General features: G+C 27.8%; 3 protein-coding genes across 5 annotated transcripts in view; 1 reads left to right on the top strand and 2 right to left on the bottom strand.

The window, feature by feature from the left end:
• LOC132917984 (transcription termination factor 3, mitochondrial) overlaps window positions 1-14,924 on the bottom strand; it is a 235,294-nt gene that overhangs the window by 51,174 nt on the left and 169,196 nt on the right. The window lies entirely within an intron of this gene.
• Window positions 744-7,077, top strand: LOC132932048 (A-kinase anchor protein 17A-like). Of its 3 annotated transcripts, XM_060998237.1 has the most exons (8): window positions 744-1,023; window positions 1,083-1,142; window positions 2,365-2,588; window positions 2,662-3,297; window positions 5,114-5,321; window positions 5,386-5,448; window positions 5,516-5,600; window positions 6,115-7,077. In XM_060998237.1, exons 2-8 carry the CDS (start codon window positions 1,128-1,130, stop codon window positions 6,669-6,671), a joined length of 1,788 nt encoding a protein of 595 aa, XP_060854220.1. In that variant the 5' UTR covers window positions 744-1,023; window positions 1,083-1,127; the 3' UTR covers window positions 6,672-7,077. The 3 variants fall into 3 exon arrangements, with proteins under 3 accessions (XP_060854220.1, XP_060854221.1, XP_060854219.1); XM_060998238.1 differs by lacking the exon at window positions 1,083-1,142; XM_060998236.1 differs by having other exon boundaries at window positions 744-1,142.
• The window catches only part of LOC132932049 (uncharacterized), a 35,252-nt gene continuing 27,476 nt past the window's right edge, over window positions 7,149-14,924 (bottom strand). The window contains exons 5-7 of the mRNA XM_060998239.1: window positions 9,322-9,472; window positions 8,001-8,216; window positions 7,149-7,515 (exon numbers count right to left, since the gene is read on the bottom strand). Coding sequence (XP_060854222.1) covers window positions 7,424-7,515; window positions 8,001-8,216; window positions 9,322-9,472 — 459 coding nt within the window. The 3' untranslated portion in view covers window positions 7,149-7,423. The remainder of the gene's footprint in view (window positions 7,516-8,000; window positions 8,217-9,321; window positions 9,473-14,924) is intronic.

Here is a 14,924-nt window from a genome sequence, read left to right as displayed (position 1 = left end):
GCAATGAAAATTAATTCTGACGACGTAAATATGCAAATATGTTTGCTCAAAACAAACGAAATGCATTAAAACAAATTTATAATTATATATGAAATTTATAATAAGCAATATTTGAAAAAACGTCACCAAGATTCAGGATATTATAATGTATTGTTCTGAATATAAAAGCTCGTTATGATGTACAAGTCATAAATTTATAATTAATAATTTTACTTTTTTTTTATAACCGCAAAGGTTTTTTAATACTATACTGTTTACTACTATAATTTATCAAAAGCCACCGACGAGGTTGTTTTCTATATTATTTACAACGTATTCCGGAAAGTTTTCCGTCAGATTAAATATACGTAATTATTGTGATCGGGTGGATTTATGAACGCTGAAGTAATAAAATATGTAATTAAGTCTTGATTACGTGTCTTCAAATTGGGATGGTATACATACAATTGGAGACGGAAATGCGATAGTTTATAACATAATTTTAAATAATAATCGTAGGGTATCTATATTGTAGGTATCAATATTTACGAGACGGATTAAACCGGACTCGTACTTGGAAAAAGCGACGGAAACCGGAAAACGCCGTGTATATATTATATATATTATATAGAATGTACCTATTATTTATATTTATCTGTGCCTAGTATTTTCTATAGCCGTAAATAGAGTACCGTAAATCTTAAGTTGGTAATATTGATAAATGATAACTTATCAAAAAAAATACTTCGGCATATTTTGATTAAATAGTAAATAGGTACTAAACAACTTAAAAAAATAATATTTATTTTTATTTTATAAATATACCATTAATTGACTAAGTAGTAGGTACATGAAAACTGTAAAGTACCTATGTGTAAATAGTAGTAGTTTGTTTGACTATTACTATTTACACATCACACTTTTCGTTTACAGAACTATTTTTTAGTTTAGCTGTTTCTTTAATTTTCCGTTTATTCTTAATTCTTTTCGTTTTTATACGTATTAGTGCTTGTGTGTATTTTTATAATCGAGGGTCATTAAAGAGTAAGAATTATTTAATGAAATGTGTGTAATAAAATAATTGTAAGTCTTGCATTAACTAGAACAGAATTTCAACTACCTAATTTGGCTGTGTAATAGTCGTTAAAATGAACTCAAAACAGGTTAATTACATTTTTAATATAACAATATATTTATAAAAACTAATAAACAATATACATTCCAATCTTTGAATTGCAAAAGTTGGTGGACTGATTAGATTAAGAGATTTTTTGATGTTGATAAACATCTGTAAATAAAGATTTTGCTGTAATTATTTGTTTGCAATTTATTTATGCAAATTTTAAGAATATCCTATCTTTTCCTATATTGTTTAGGTAGACTTAGAATTTTAAATTTAAACTAGTTAAAACAGGTAGGTATAAAAAAATAAAATAAAATAACATTTATAGTTCATGTTAATCATATTTATATTCAGTACAATTCTTTTAAAATTATTTTAACATATTAAATTACTTTGATTAAGTACATCCTATTCTATCCTACCTACTATCTATTGATTGTAGATATATTATTAATCATAATTATAGAAATACTACTAATAATAATATTGATAGCTAAAATACATTTTTTAAACTATGAACTTTTATACTCAGGCACGGATACAAGGGGGGAGGGCTATGGAGGCTTGAGCCTTTCCCTTAGGCCTTAGGTACCTAATTAAAATATTTCTAAAATTAAACTTAATGCCTATGCTTTTATGTGCTTAAAGTAAATTTTTTCATTTAGCTCCCAACCTTATTTAATTTCTAGATCCGCGCCTATTTATACTGTACCTATTATAAATTATTATATTTACATAATTTTGTATATTTTTAGTTTACCAAAATATTGTTTTGAATTGGTAGTACACTTTTTGGTGACTGGTCTGAAATGTAAAAGATTTTTATCATGATACTCATTTTTAACATTAGTTCACCCAATAAATAATATAACAGAATCTTATTTTATTTTCTTCTTTTTGAGTTTGGGTTAAAATTTGTGTCTGGTAGTGATATCTGTAGATCAAGTATCTAGTTGAGTACTTACTTTTTTGTCTAAATATTTTAATTTCAAAGTAAGTTTTGGAAATTCAAAATAGTTATGAACCATTATTTTTCTGATGATTTTTACCATAAAAATATTGCAAAAAATCAACATAATTACCATACTAACTATTATTATTTATTACTAATATACTAAACTAGAATTTAAGTTTTAGTTATTACTTTGTTCATTGACTGTTTTGTTATAACAAATATTGGTAAACAGTGCTCTTAAATTGTAATTTTATAGTTACTAAATTATCAAGTGTTTCTTATAGCTCAAGGATATATTATATTACAGGCTATATTTGAAACGGTAGCTGATCAATCAGACACAATTCCATTATGTCCTCGTTTGAATTTATTTCTAAAACCTTTTGCACGGATTTTGATCACTGTTCAACTGGATGGCAAGAGCAAAACAACAATTTCTAATTGGCAAATCATGGAGCGTTTAAAAGAATGGATAGATCCAGACAAGTTTTCTCATCTTTGTGTAGCAAAAACATCTTCGGAATTGATAAGGTTAGTAGACATTTTTAAAGTTGGTATCTTCAAAAACCATATTTATAAATTAATCTTATTGATTTGAATTTAGGTTTGACGCAGAACTAGCTGACCGTTCAAGATTATCAACAGTATTATCCCGTTTGTGTGATAGACGAATAAAATTCCCTGGATTTTCTCATTTATTGACTGTGCGAGCTATTGAATCTAAACCAGATTTTCCTACTCGTCATAATTGGGATTCATATTTTCGTGATAGCAAAGATATGAATGAACTAAAACCGGGTGAGCGTCCTGATACATTACATATTGAAAATTTACCTGTGGAATGGTTAACTGAACCTGGGGAAAAATATCCAAGCGAAAATATTTTAAAAAAAATATTCAGTGGATTTGGTGAAGTAGCTCGGGTTGATTTACCTGCTGCTGATCCATCAAGAGTAATTCATGGAGTAGGAATCTGTGATGCATACATACAATTCAGAGATTATTCAGCTTTTGCAAAAGCAATGGATACATTAAGAGGTAATAAATTAGCTTTTATCACTGATACAAAAGCACTAACAGCTAATATCAAAGTGGACTTTGATAAAACAAAACATATGACTTTAAATGCGATAACCAAAAGACATGAGCGTCGTGATCGTTTCCTGATGAGGAAAAAAGTAATGGAAGAAACAGAAAGACTAGAAAAAGTAAAGGAGTTAAAAAAACGAGAAGAAGAAAAGTAAGATAAAAATACCTAATTATATTAAATTTTAATTAATTTAAGTTTATAAATTAATGATATTATATATTATATTATTTACAGAGTGATTCTTTTATCATTACACACTCATTATTTCATAAATTACTAAATTTTTTTTACTTTTTATTTAATAGTGAAACCACTATCAACTTATGATTTTCAAATGGCAACTTACATTCAAAATGTAATAAATTAATAGAGCTATTTTTTAAAATAAATTTTAACATTCAAATTATTATTTTTTGTTAATTTTTTAACAAGATATAGCTTTTCATAGTTGGGCGATTTTCAGTTTTTTACAATACTTTTTGTTTCTAGTACTTGTTTCCAGTAGTCACATGGGTAATAGATAATAAAAGATACATATTTTCATATGTAATAATCTCGTTATCGACTATTGACGCAGTGATGAACTTTTTACCTAAAATTTAATTTATACCAACGCCTCACAGCCGTAATAACCTGTAGGATGAACACCTAAAAATCTCAAACCACCCAACTTTGAGCAGCTATAACTCACTAAAGGTTAAATGAAAAATAATGATTTTAACGTTAAAATTTATAAAAAAAAATAGCCCTTCTATTTAATGATATTTTAAATATAGGTTACCATTTGAAAATCAAAAGTTGATAATAGTTTCACTATTAAATAAAATAATGAAAAAAATGAATAAAAGGCGCAGATACAGCTCCGCTCCTATTCAACTTGTATATATCTGACCAACCTTCGTCGCCCCATACTCTTGTTGGTGATTTTGCTGATGATAAAGCTATACTAGCCTCTAGTCCTGATCCCCACCTAGTCTTCAGCTATGTTCAGGACCACCTCGACCTTCTCCAAGCCTGGTACAAGGAATGGGGAGTTAAAATGAACAAAGCAAATCGATCCACTGTACTTTTACTCTTCGACAGGGAGTATGTCGGGCCCTTCTCTTCAACAACCAACCCCTTCCTACTGACCAATGCGTACGCTATCTCGGAGTCAACATTTACCAAGGGCAGCTCATATAAAAAGCAAAACCAGAACACTTAATGATTGTTTTCGACTCCTTCGACCGTTCTTAACTTCTAAAAATATAAAATTACCTACTAAGTTACTGCTATATAAACTTCTACTCAGACCCATCTGGTCCTACGGTTTACAGCTATGGGGTTCAGCCAAAGTATCAAACACTAACCGTATACAAAGATTTCAATCTAAAGTCCTTCGCGTCATTTCTAAAGCTCCATACTATGTATCCAACAATACCCTTCACTCCGACTTCAATCAAGCAATTCAATAACAAACTAACTCATCATCCTAACCCCCTAATCGCCCAGCTATCATCTGCAACTATTCTAGGAAATCCCCACAAAAGGCTAAAAAGACAATGGTGTCGTGACTTGCTTATCTAAATAATAAATAAATTGTTTTTCACCTCAGTTATGATCTTAATTACTTATAATATTGTAACTTTAACTTTTATGTATATACTGTACTACTATCATTATGTCTAAGATAAAACCTTAAATTAATGTCAAGTCGAAGTACCTTCAATGGGAGGCCTCTTCCCTCTGTCCCTTCTGCCTGTTTTATTTTATTTTATTTTTTGTTATGTTATCACTTAAGCTTATTTTTCTATATTGTAACAGATGGCTAAATATAGAATTTTGTTAAAAAAAATAAAAATTACAAACAGTTTGAGAAAAGCATTATGAAAAAAAGTTAATACTTGGCGAAATAACGATTGTATAATAATAAAAGAATCATCTTGGATATAATTTATAAGTATTTATTTTTAAATTTATTTTCTAGTAAAAAAAAACTTTATGAACTGGAAAAAAAAAATGAAAGGCGTAAATTACGAGAAGAAAAACGTAAAGCTAAACGTATAAAGCGTTTGATTGATCGGGAAGCAGATGTAATGAATCAAAAAATTGCAACTGAAGAAAGACTTCTGTTAAAAACTCAAAGAAAATTAGAAGCTATTCATTTACTAGGAGAATTGTTTACCAGGATCAAAGTAAATTTACAACATTTAAAATAATTTTTTATTAGTAGATTTATAATTTAATTTTGTATTTTAGTTGAAAATTAATTCAAAAAGTAATGAGGAAGAAGAATCTGAAAAAAATAATTCTAATTCAAATGTAAGTTATGACTTATGAAATATAACATTATTGGTACATTTTTAATATAAATGTAATTAATTTTTAGAATGTTCAATGTAGAGATATCGAGTCTACTTTCAGACAAAGAATGATTGAAAAATGGAAACCATTTCAGAATAAAATATTAAAAAGTAAATTTTATTAATAATATGTTTATCTACTAAGAAGTTAACTGATTTTTTTCAACGTAAAAATAACATGGAAACTTTTTTTATTGAAAAGTAAAGTAATTTCATTACATTTTTATTTGGTTGACAAGTAAAGTAACTTATCCTTAAAATCTATTTTGTTATATTAGTATTTCCTTAATTGTACTTGTTGTATTTAAAAATTAAGTGTAAAATGACATGTCATTTTAATTTGTTGACACCTCTTCAACAAATCCATACTTAGTGTGATTAATATTATATCAAATTGAAAGAAAATCTATAAACAATTTATTATACTGATAAAACATACTTGTGTACATAATAATTTGTTGTAACTTATAATACATTGTGTTGTTATGGAATGTTCAAATTACAATATGACATTTTTGTACATTGCAATGCATACCCCAAATTATTTGGATATAATTGATGTAATATCTATTTCAGTTGTTATTTTATTTTACTATACTTAATTTGTTAACATTTTTTTTTTCAGACTCTACAAATAACAATAATGATTCTGAAAATCGTATTCATAACAATGACCAAAACAATCGTGGCCGAGGACGAGGAAATTGGCGAGGTATTCGTGGCAAAGGTACACATCAATACTTAGGACGTGGAGCATACCTAATGCCACCGATGTTTGATCCAATGCAGTTGATTAATTATGGACACAAGTATCATAAGTATATTCAAAAACTTAATAAAAAAGCAGATAATGACCGGAGTCGCAGCCGTAGTCGAAGCCGAAAACGAAAGCGTTCTTTTTCCAGTAGAAGCTCTAGGAGTTATAGCCGTAGCCGAAGTCGAAATAAAAGTTATACTAGGTCAAGAAGTAGGAGTCATACAAAAACTAGCTATTCTAGAAGTAGAAGTCGTTCAAAAAGTAAGAGTCCTAAAAAAACCCACAAAAGTCATTCAAAAAGTGAGAGTCAAAGTAGAAGTATAAATAAAAGTTCAGAGAAAACAATAGAAAGTAGTTCTAAACATAAACATAAGAAAAAGAGTAAAAATAAGAAGAATAAAAAGCTAAAGAAATCTAAGAAATAATATTTGGGTAAAGTAATATCAGAAGGAATAAACTTGTCTTTATAATTTTAGATGTTTTATTTAAAAACCATTTTATCATACTTCTGGTTTTAAAGTAAACATAATTACATTTTTATTTTTTATTTCCTACAAGTGTCTTGAAGCCAGTACTTCCATTAGGTATATATCTAAAGAGGTGTAATTGGATATTATATGTCCTATTTTATAGGCATATTATGTAAAATGTTTGTCCTATTTATTATGATGTGATATACCACAATATAGTAACACAATGACTTAAAGATGTTGCTGTAAATTATTTTTGATTTTTGTAATAACATTACTAATATATTCAAAATCACATTAAAAAGTTTTTTTTTGTATTGTATTTATTAAAAAAAATATATATATACTTAAATAAATAATATTATGTTTTCATGAATTTACATAAATAATAATCTAATGAATAAAAGTAAATAAATAAATAAAATTAATTGTAGCCGGTGTGCTATGTACAATAGAACATTTTAAACGCACAAAGCACCTTGTTGTACAAAAAAAAAATTATAATTATAATTATATTATCTACTTGTATATTTGTATCTATTAAAAAAAAAGAAGTAATTTATATATCATTTTTAGGTAAAAGAAAAGAGTTGAGCGGCTTCATAACATTTTATTATTTTAATATTGAATACTAATAAATAATATAATGTATTTGCTAATCAAATTTTAATTTTGTTCAACTGTTTTCAGTATTGACGACAAATAGTCTAAGACTGTTTACTTTTCAGCGATTCTTCTATTTGCACTGATTTGATAAACTGCATGGCTCTGTGCCAAGGGAATGGTGGCGACAATTGGCCTATAAGAACATTAAAAACTATGAAAACATCATAATATTATAAAAACTTTTAATGATTGCTAACTTGACATTTTAATATTCATTATAAATATTTAATTCCAATTTGTATTTTCTTGTTATAAAAACGTAATTGGGCGCTTAAAGCTTGAGGTACATTAAAAATAATATTGTATGCTTAAAAAAATAAAATGGAGATGCGTTGTAGCGAATGGGTCAGTAAAGCACGAAATCTGTTTATATGATGCCTATCCTTATATAATTAAGGGGCTTGAATAGATAACGAAAAACTAAAAAATAGCAAGGGGAATACTTATAAAATTTAGTGGACTTGAATGTTTTATATTATGGTTTGACGGACTGTGGAGAATGGGAAGTTTACCAAAGTGACAGGTGTATTTCATACGTAAAGGCTAAAGTGTGGTAGCGAAGTTCTACACACACTAAAACTATTGAACTTCAATTGAGTAGCAGAGTAGATAACTTACTTTCTGAAGACCTCCTGTAGTAGGAGTCTAACGATCGGGGGGTCCTCAGGGGCCTAGCTCGTCGCTTGGTTATCGGCGCTGGACTGGAATGGAGTGGTGGCGCCAACGTAGTTTGGTGACCACCTCCTCCACCATTTTTTGTCACACACATCATGCCGTACACTCTAATGCCGGGGACGCTGGCGTATGTCGGTTGGTCGTGACTCATCGGACCTTCTGTAAAAAAAGACGACTTTATGTAAATAATAAGTTAATTGTAAAAATCGTAAACAATAATAAAAGGTTGATGAACGAAGAAAAAAATCACAGTACCTACAGTACAACACAAACTGGTAAATTAACACGTTCTACAATTGTTGGAACCCACTATCGGACTATCCAATATATGTATATTGAACATTCAATCAAGAAATATTTCCAGTTCGGAAAATAAAGATTAGAAAACGTATAGAAAAGATAACTTGATAAAATTTTTTTTTTTAATTTTACGATGGACATCGAACTAAGCACTTGCGGTGAATTAGAAATATTTAATAATATGAAAAGTCTACGTGCCAAATTAGAATGAAATTATTTTCATCTTTTGTATTTCGTGCATACACGTACGTACGAGGTGACTTAACAAGCATGCTCATACATATTTTTCTTTCCATACTTACTGAACTTACTAAAATTCTGATTTTTGGAATTTTTTAATATAATATTTAAATGAGAAATGAGAACCAAGTGAACCAACCAATTACTGTTAATCGTAAATCAAATGATTTTTTTTTAAATCTTGATGTACCCATCTACCTATCTAAATCAAAATTCGAATGTTTAGTTTCTGATAGTTTTTAAAGTTTTATATAAAGGTACCATACTACTACGTACCTATAATAGAAAATCCTTAAAAATGAGATTTTGAATCTAGTATTTATTATATTAAAAATTTTTTACAAATTCTAAAATGTAGATAGATCAATATATTAATTAGGTATTAACAGGCACCTATACCTATCTAATACAATATTCAAATCACCATAGGCCTCATAAAAAGGGTGAATATTATTTGAAAAAATAAGTTGGTATCGTCCTGGACATTGTCATTCCTTTAAAGTTGAGTAAAAATATAAGTATGTATAAAATATGATTCATATTCCATATTCATATTTTTTTATATTATGATTTATATTTCATATACATAAGTACGGTATTTATAATTTCTAAAACTCAGAATTTGAATAAATTCATTACCTAATGAAAAAATAATGGAGTGAACACTGAATGATTTGCATTAATCACGTTGGTTAATATTTATTAATTTTTTCATATATCATACCCAACAGACTGGTGTGCGGACATCTGCAGATGACCAGGTAATGCGACTTGCCGGTGCGGACATTTTGTAGAGCCAATAAGGACCAATCTCTCGGCGAACGGCACGTCCTCATTTCGGCCACTGGTTCACATGTCTTGACTAGCGTGAGGATCTATATGGTGTACGCGTAAAAAAAATACACGTTAATTAGTTAATAATATATTTTGTTGTGCTATATTATTCAATAGATATTATCACTGTTAATTTATCATCATAATATTATTTATTAATAATAATTGTTGGTGATAATATTATGATGTGTATAGTACATCGTCCTGCACTCCTGCAGGTACTTAAACATATCCAGTGGCGTTCTTTAAACAATTTATATAGAAGGGGTGGATAATGAACTCAATATATTTTTATTTCCAATAGGTATATATAAATGTATATACAAAACGTACTACTACCTATTATTATCTAATAAATTTTTATTTTATTTTGGCGCCATATTTTACTCGTGGGAACTTCGATAGAGACGCGCGACCGTGGTAACCTGGCTTCAGGTCGACGTGTTATAGGTATATGTCATTTGGGAGCGGGCATCCGTTATATTTTCATCCAGTCATTTACTTACTACTCAGTCTCGGGAAAACGTTAGTTATCCCGTCGGATTCAAAATTATTTTCAATCTACGAGTGTGCATAATATGTACTGTAATAATGGTACAATTAAGTACAGAGCGATAACATTCCGACGAAACTACGAGTCTTATCGAAAAAAAACTGTTTTTGGACGATCAACGTGTCAAGGTAAGGGAGTAAGATCCACCACCAATCACCTATATAGGCTAAATAATATTTTTTTTTAATAACAGCAGTGCAGCTGGTTCTTTTAACGGACACTATATAAATATATAATGCAGTTCGACCATTCGGTATTTTTTTTTAACCCTGCAAGTGCAATTGAATTAAAATGAGTGCAATTCAACCTTATCCTTATATGGTACGTCACGTATAGACTATTTAATCTCCATATTAAAATAATATGCAGGTATACAGTACCATAAGCGGACATTTGGTTGAATTTTTAGGGAGGTTCCAATGTAAAGTGACCCCACACCCCCTATCTATACACAAATATAACATAATATTATTTCGATTTTTGGGGGGGTCTATTGAAATATTTGGTGAGGGGGAGGGTCCTCTAAGTCTCCTCGATGTCCACCTATGCACTGTACGTGTTTGTACAGGTATAAATGATCTGGTAAATCTAGCAATGAAATGAATGTACGAATGCAGTTATTTCATTATCATTCGCGATACATTCTTTTTTACTGATGCATTATTTATGCTATCTATGTATACTTGTATTATGGATATTACCTATGCTTAAAAATTATGTCCATGTGATGATATAAATAATTATTATAATAGTAATTAGGTATCAATGTTTATTAATATTCGGTTGAGAGTGTGTGAAATACCCAACGACCAATATATTCTGAGACGTATATTTTTAGTTTTCATAAAATTGTATTTATACTTGACTGAGAAAGTGAAAAACATGACGAAAGTCTGGAGTATCTATACATATTATATAAATATAATGTACGCCGATAATTGAAGTTATTTTTTCTGCATTTTCGTATTTGGTTTAAAAACATTAAGGTTTAGTGGCTCGTTATTTAATTTTCATTATTTGAACTAATTTGGTTTTTGATATTGTATTCCAATTTAAACTGTATACTTCAAAAATACTGCTATATGTTTTTGTTTTTAATGTACTTACAAAATAATCCGCATAAATAATTTAAGGCAAAAAAACAAAAACTCCGATGTAATTCGACATGTATGAATGCACTTAACTACCAGAAAATAAGATATAATGTATAGAAGTGTATTTTTGATGTTATTATAGAGATTATCCAAATTATTCCTGTTAAACAGCATACATAATTTTCAGTATATATTACTAACGTGTATTGATTTTTTTCATTTAAGTATACGATAAATATGGAAAAACAAAGTTTCGTATAGCCTGTTTATTATAGGTATATAATACAATAATGATATATTTTTTCGATGCTGGATTAGGAAATGTGAATTATATATATTATTGAGCCCAGTTATGAAATATTATTATTTAAATTGCCACAATCATAGTAAACGATTATTTCATGTTCGATTTTTAAATTAAATTTGTTACGGTTCTCTCATCGCTGAATAAACTATTTTAGCTTAAGGTACATTTTACACCAAGTTTTTATCGGTATACCTATTTATTTATTTATATTACTATTTTATTTTTTTTAATTTGTCATCTATAAAATCTCAAAACAGTCAAAATTTTAAGTCTGAATATGCGTATTATTATTTGTTTAAGAAGTTTAAATACTTTTATCAATTATTATTATTGATCAAATAGATAAATATTTAAACAAACGTAAAATCTTTGAATAAAACCCAATTATTGAATTCATATTATGATAAGAGCGAAAAATTCTATATACTGTTTCATATGGAAGTGTTTATTATTTGATTATTACTATAATAGCATTGATTATAAATTATAATATAATCTATACTAATAATTGTGTTGGTATTGAAAATTGGAATTAAACAATTTTAATTTTTCTAACTTATTCACAATATCTACAAATATTTGTATCATTAAAAGCATTATTATAATGGTTTTTTTTTATTCATCTTAATATCTTGCTGACAACTTTATGTTATTAATTTTTTGTTTAATCCTAAAACGGTTGTACTAAGTTGTTTTTTTTATCAAGCTACTATATATTTTTATTCAAATGTAAGTTTGTTTATAGACATATCACATAATTATAGTATAGGTAATGTATTTAAGTTGACGTTATTAAATTAACTGTATAATGATAAATGATAAATTATTTACTATCAAATGCAACAACACGACCAAACCCAAGATTAAAAATTATACTATAATCTATAAACCTTGAACTAAACCATGATTATTATCAATATTATCACTGATACCTTATCAGATTGTTGGAATTTAAATTATCTGATTATCTGTATTTAAGTAGGTAGGTGAACTTATTTATATGTATAAGGTTAAATTATGATTTGTGATTATATCATAGTACATCGAATAAGTAGAAAAAAAGAAATTGTTGTTAAAAATCATAGTGTACCTATATTGTCTATAGTGAATTAATTTTTTTCATTTTATATATATTCTAATAATACTAATAATATTAAAAGATAATATGCAAATGTAGTCTCGTAAAAATGTATTTTTTAAGTATAAATTGATTATAGGCATCTCTTTTTTAAAATATAATATCAAAATATTCAAAATTGAACTAATAAATTTAAAACAAATTAAATTATATTTTATGAAACTTAACAAATTTTTTAATAATTACATTTTAAAAGTAGCTGGGAAACAATGATATAATATTACAAAATACATTGTGTTTGTATTATAGGAAGATAAATTGTCCATCTAATTTACAGTTATTTGTATAAAAATATAATAATTGACATTATTTACATAATTTCATTAAATATGAATTAATAAAACTGTATTTATATATACATATTATGTAAAAATGTATAACAAATGTCTTAAATGTCTTATACAGGCGCATTGCATTGTGTAATATTATTAAACCTTCAAGTCTTTATTACACATAACAGGAAAACATTATGTCCAATGTATCATAGAAAATAAAGTTGAGCCAAAATCTTTTTTATAATTTTTTTTTATAAATATGGTCATAATAATTTATCATGATCTACTCTGTAGTCTTATAGAAATTATAGAAGAAAAAAAATGTATAAATGTATAGAGATTAGTAAACTATCACTAAAACGATTAAATAAACAATTAATAACAATTACATCTAAAAACAGACAGATGTCATAAAAAAAATAAAAATTAAATAAGTAATTCGTGTTTGTTCTTAGTAGTATATAGGTATAACGAAATGTTTTAACAGTGTATTTACGTTTTCTCGATGATTTTTCATGACTAGATTAGAATCAAATACAAAAATATAGTATGGTGTATTATGCGTGTGTATAGATGTATGTTTTCCGTAGAATTAAGAACAAAAGGAATTTCGTGTACTTAAGCGTGTAACCGTTTGTTGCGGGTGAGTAAAAGTTCTAGTCGAATGGTCGTGTTAATAACGACCGACGTGTCTGGGTCGAGGCAGCGGCGACGCCACCGTTGCGGATGTTATACCATTTTCACCTTTTTGGCGGCAATATAACAAGATTTATGGTCTTGAATAACGCTAGCGTGTGAGTCTACAACGTTCAATGTACCTATATATGTACATATGGTAATAATAATAATAATAAATAAATAAATAATAACGCGTACACGACTATTCGTGACGATCCTAGCAGCGGCAGCGAGCGTTTGCGTGTATTATTGTATGTGTTTATATATATATATAGTGCGTATCTAGAGTGGTCTTCTATTCCTTCGATCGCCACTGAAAGACTATAATATGTATAATACAGTGGACTAAATAATATTATAAATATAATAATATTATACCGGGTTAAGGTTAGGAGGTACTACTCGGCACGCGTTTAGGTTCGGCCGACGCGATAAAAACGGTCTGTACTCAGGGAAACGTTGGTATCACATGTAGTCGCGCCCGAGTATTAGCAATTCAAATGGTCGCGGGGGTGGAGGGAGTGTGTAGAATAAGTGGGTCGTAGCCTGGCGCGATAGAAAAAAACGGTACTCTCGTGGCTTTTTTTTGCGTATTTTTTTTTTTACTTTACTATATGCACGAGACCAAAATTGCACGATTTCACGACATTTTCTGCACTATCTACACCTAATGCATGTGCGTATAGTAATATATATGGTAAAGTAGCAGCGGGTTATGTGCGCACGCGTATATCGTCGTATATTACGTAGAATTATTTTTAATGCTATTTTTAAAGTATATAATAATAAATATATGTATTTTATTATATACCTATAGCTTATTGCGGTGAGCATAAACAAAGAGTTTCTATTTTCTATGTATAAGTATTTTTTGTATAAATATATTATATAACGCAGTAAATAGAAAACGTTATTAATACAAATACGGAATAAATAATATATAGTTAGAAGTTAGAAGATAGGTACCTACCTACAAAGATGAGCTAAACGAACATGCTATAATATTATTTAATATAAAATATTTGTGTTAAAATTATAAATTTAGCTATATTAATCATATTATATTATCCGTAAATTTTTTATTCTCTAACCTGATCTAATATAAATTATACATTAGTAATATAATATTTTATAATAACCTACAGTAAATAAATATAGTTTTTAAATAAACATCAAACATATGAATGAAAAATTAAACAATTATAGATATAATCATTATAACCGTAGTTATAATGTGTTGAGAGCATTGCTGGAATATTGAGTTTTTCATATTTATTATAAAGGAACAAAAAAAAAAAATAAACCAAAATATTCAATATTTTTTATTTCATTTTTTTTTTGTATTTTTGCAAATAAGTTTAATGCCAAATGTTGGTTACTTATAATATAAAAGAAACCAATTTCACAATAAAAATTCTTGTTCATATTATATCAAAAAGTACCAATCT

The sequence above is a fragment of the Rhopalosiphum padi genome, chromosome 1, assembly GCF_020882245.1.
Source record: "Rhopalosiphum padi isolate XX-2018 chromosome 1, ASM2088224v1, whole genome shotgun sequence".
NCBI lineage: Eukaryota > Metazoa > Arthropoda > Insecta > Hemiptera > Aphididae > Rhopalosiphum > Rhopalosiphum padi.
This window is presented reverse-complemented; position numbering and strand designations above follow the sequence as displayed.

Excerpts from the sequence above, each read along its gene's own strand:
- LOC132932048 (XM_060998237.1), top strand. Across the intron at positions 3,298-5,113 it reads AAAAAACGAGAAGAAGAAAA|TAAAAAAAAACTTTATGAAC; the intron begins GTAAGATAAAAA and ends TTTATTTTCTAG. Across the intron at positions 5,322-5,385 it reads AATTGTTTACCAGGATCAAA|TTGAAAATTAATTCAAAAAG; the intron begins GTAAATTTACAA and ends TTTGTATTTTAG.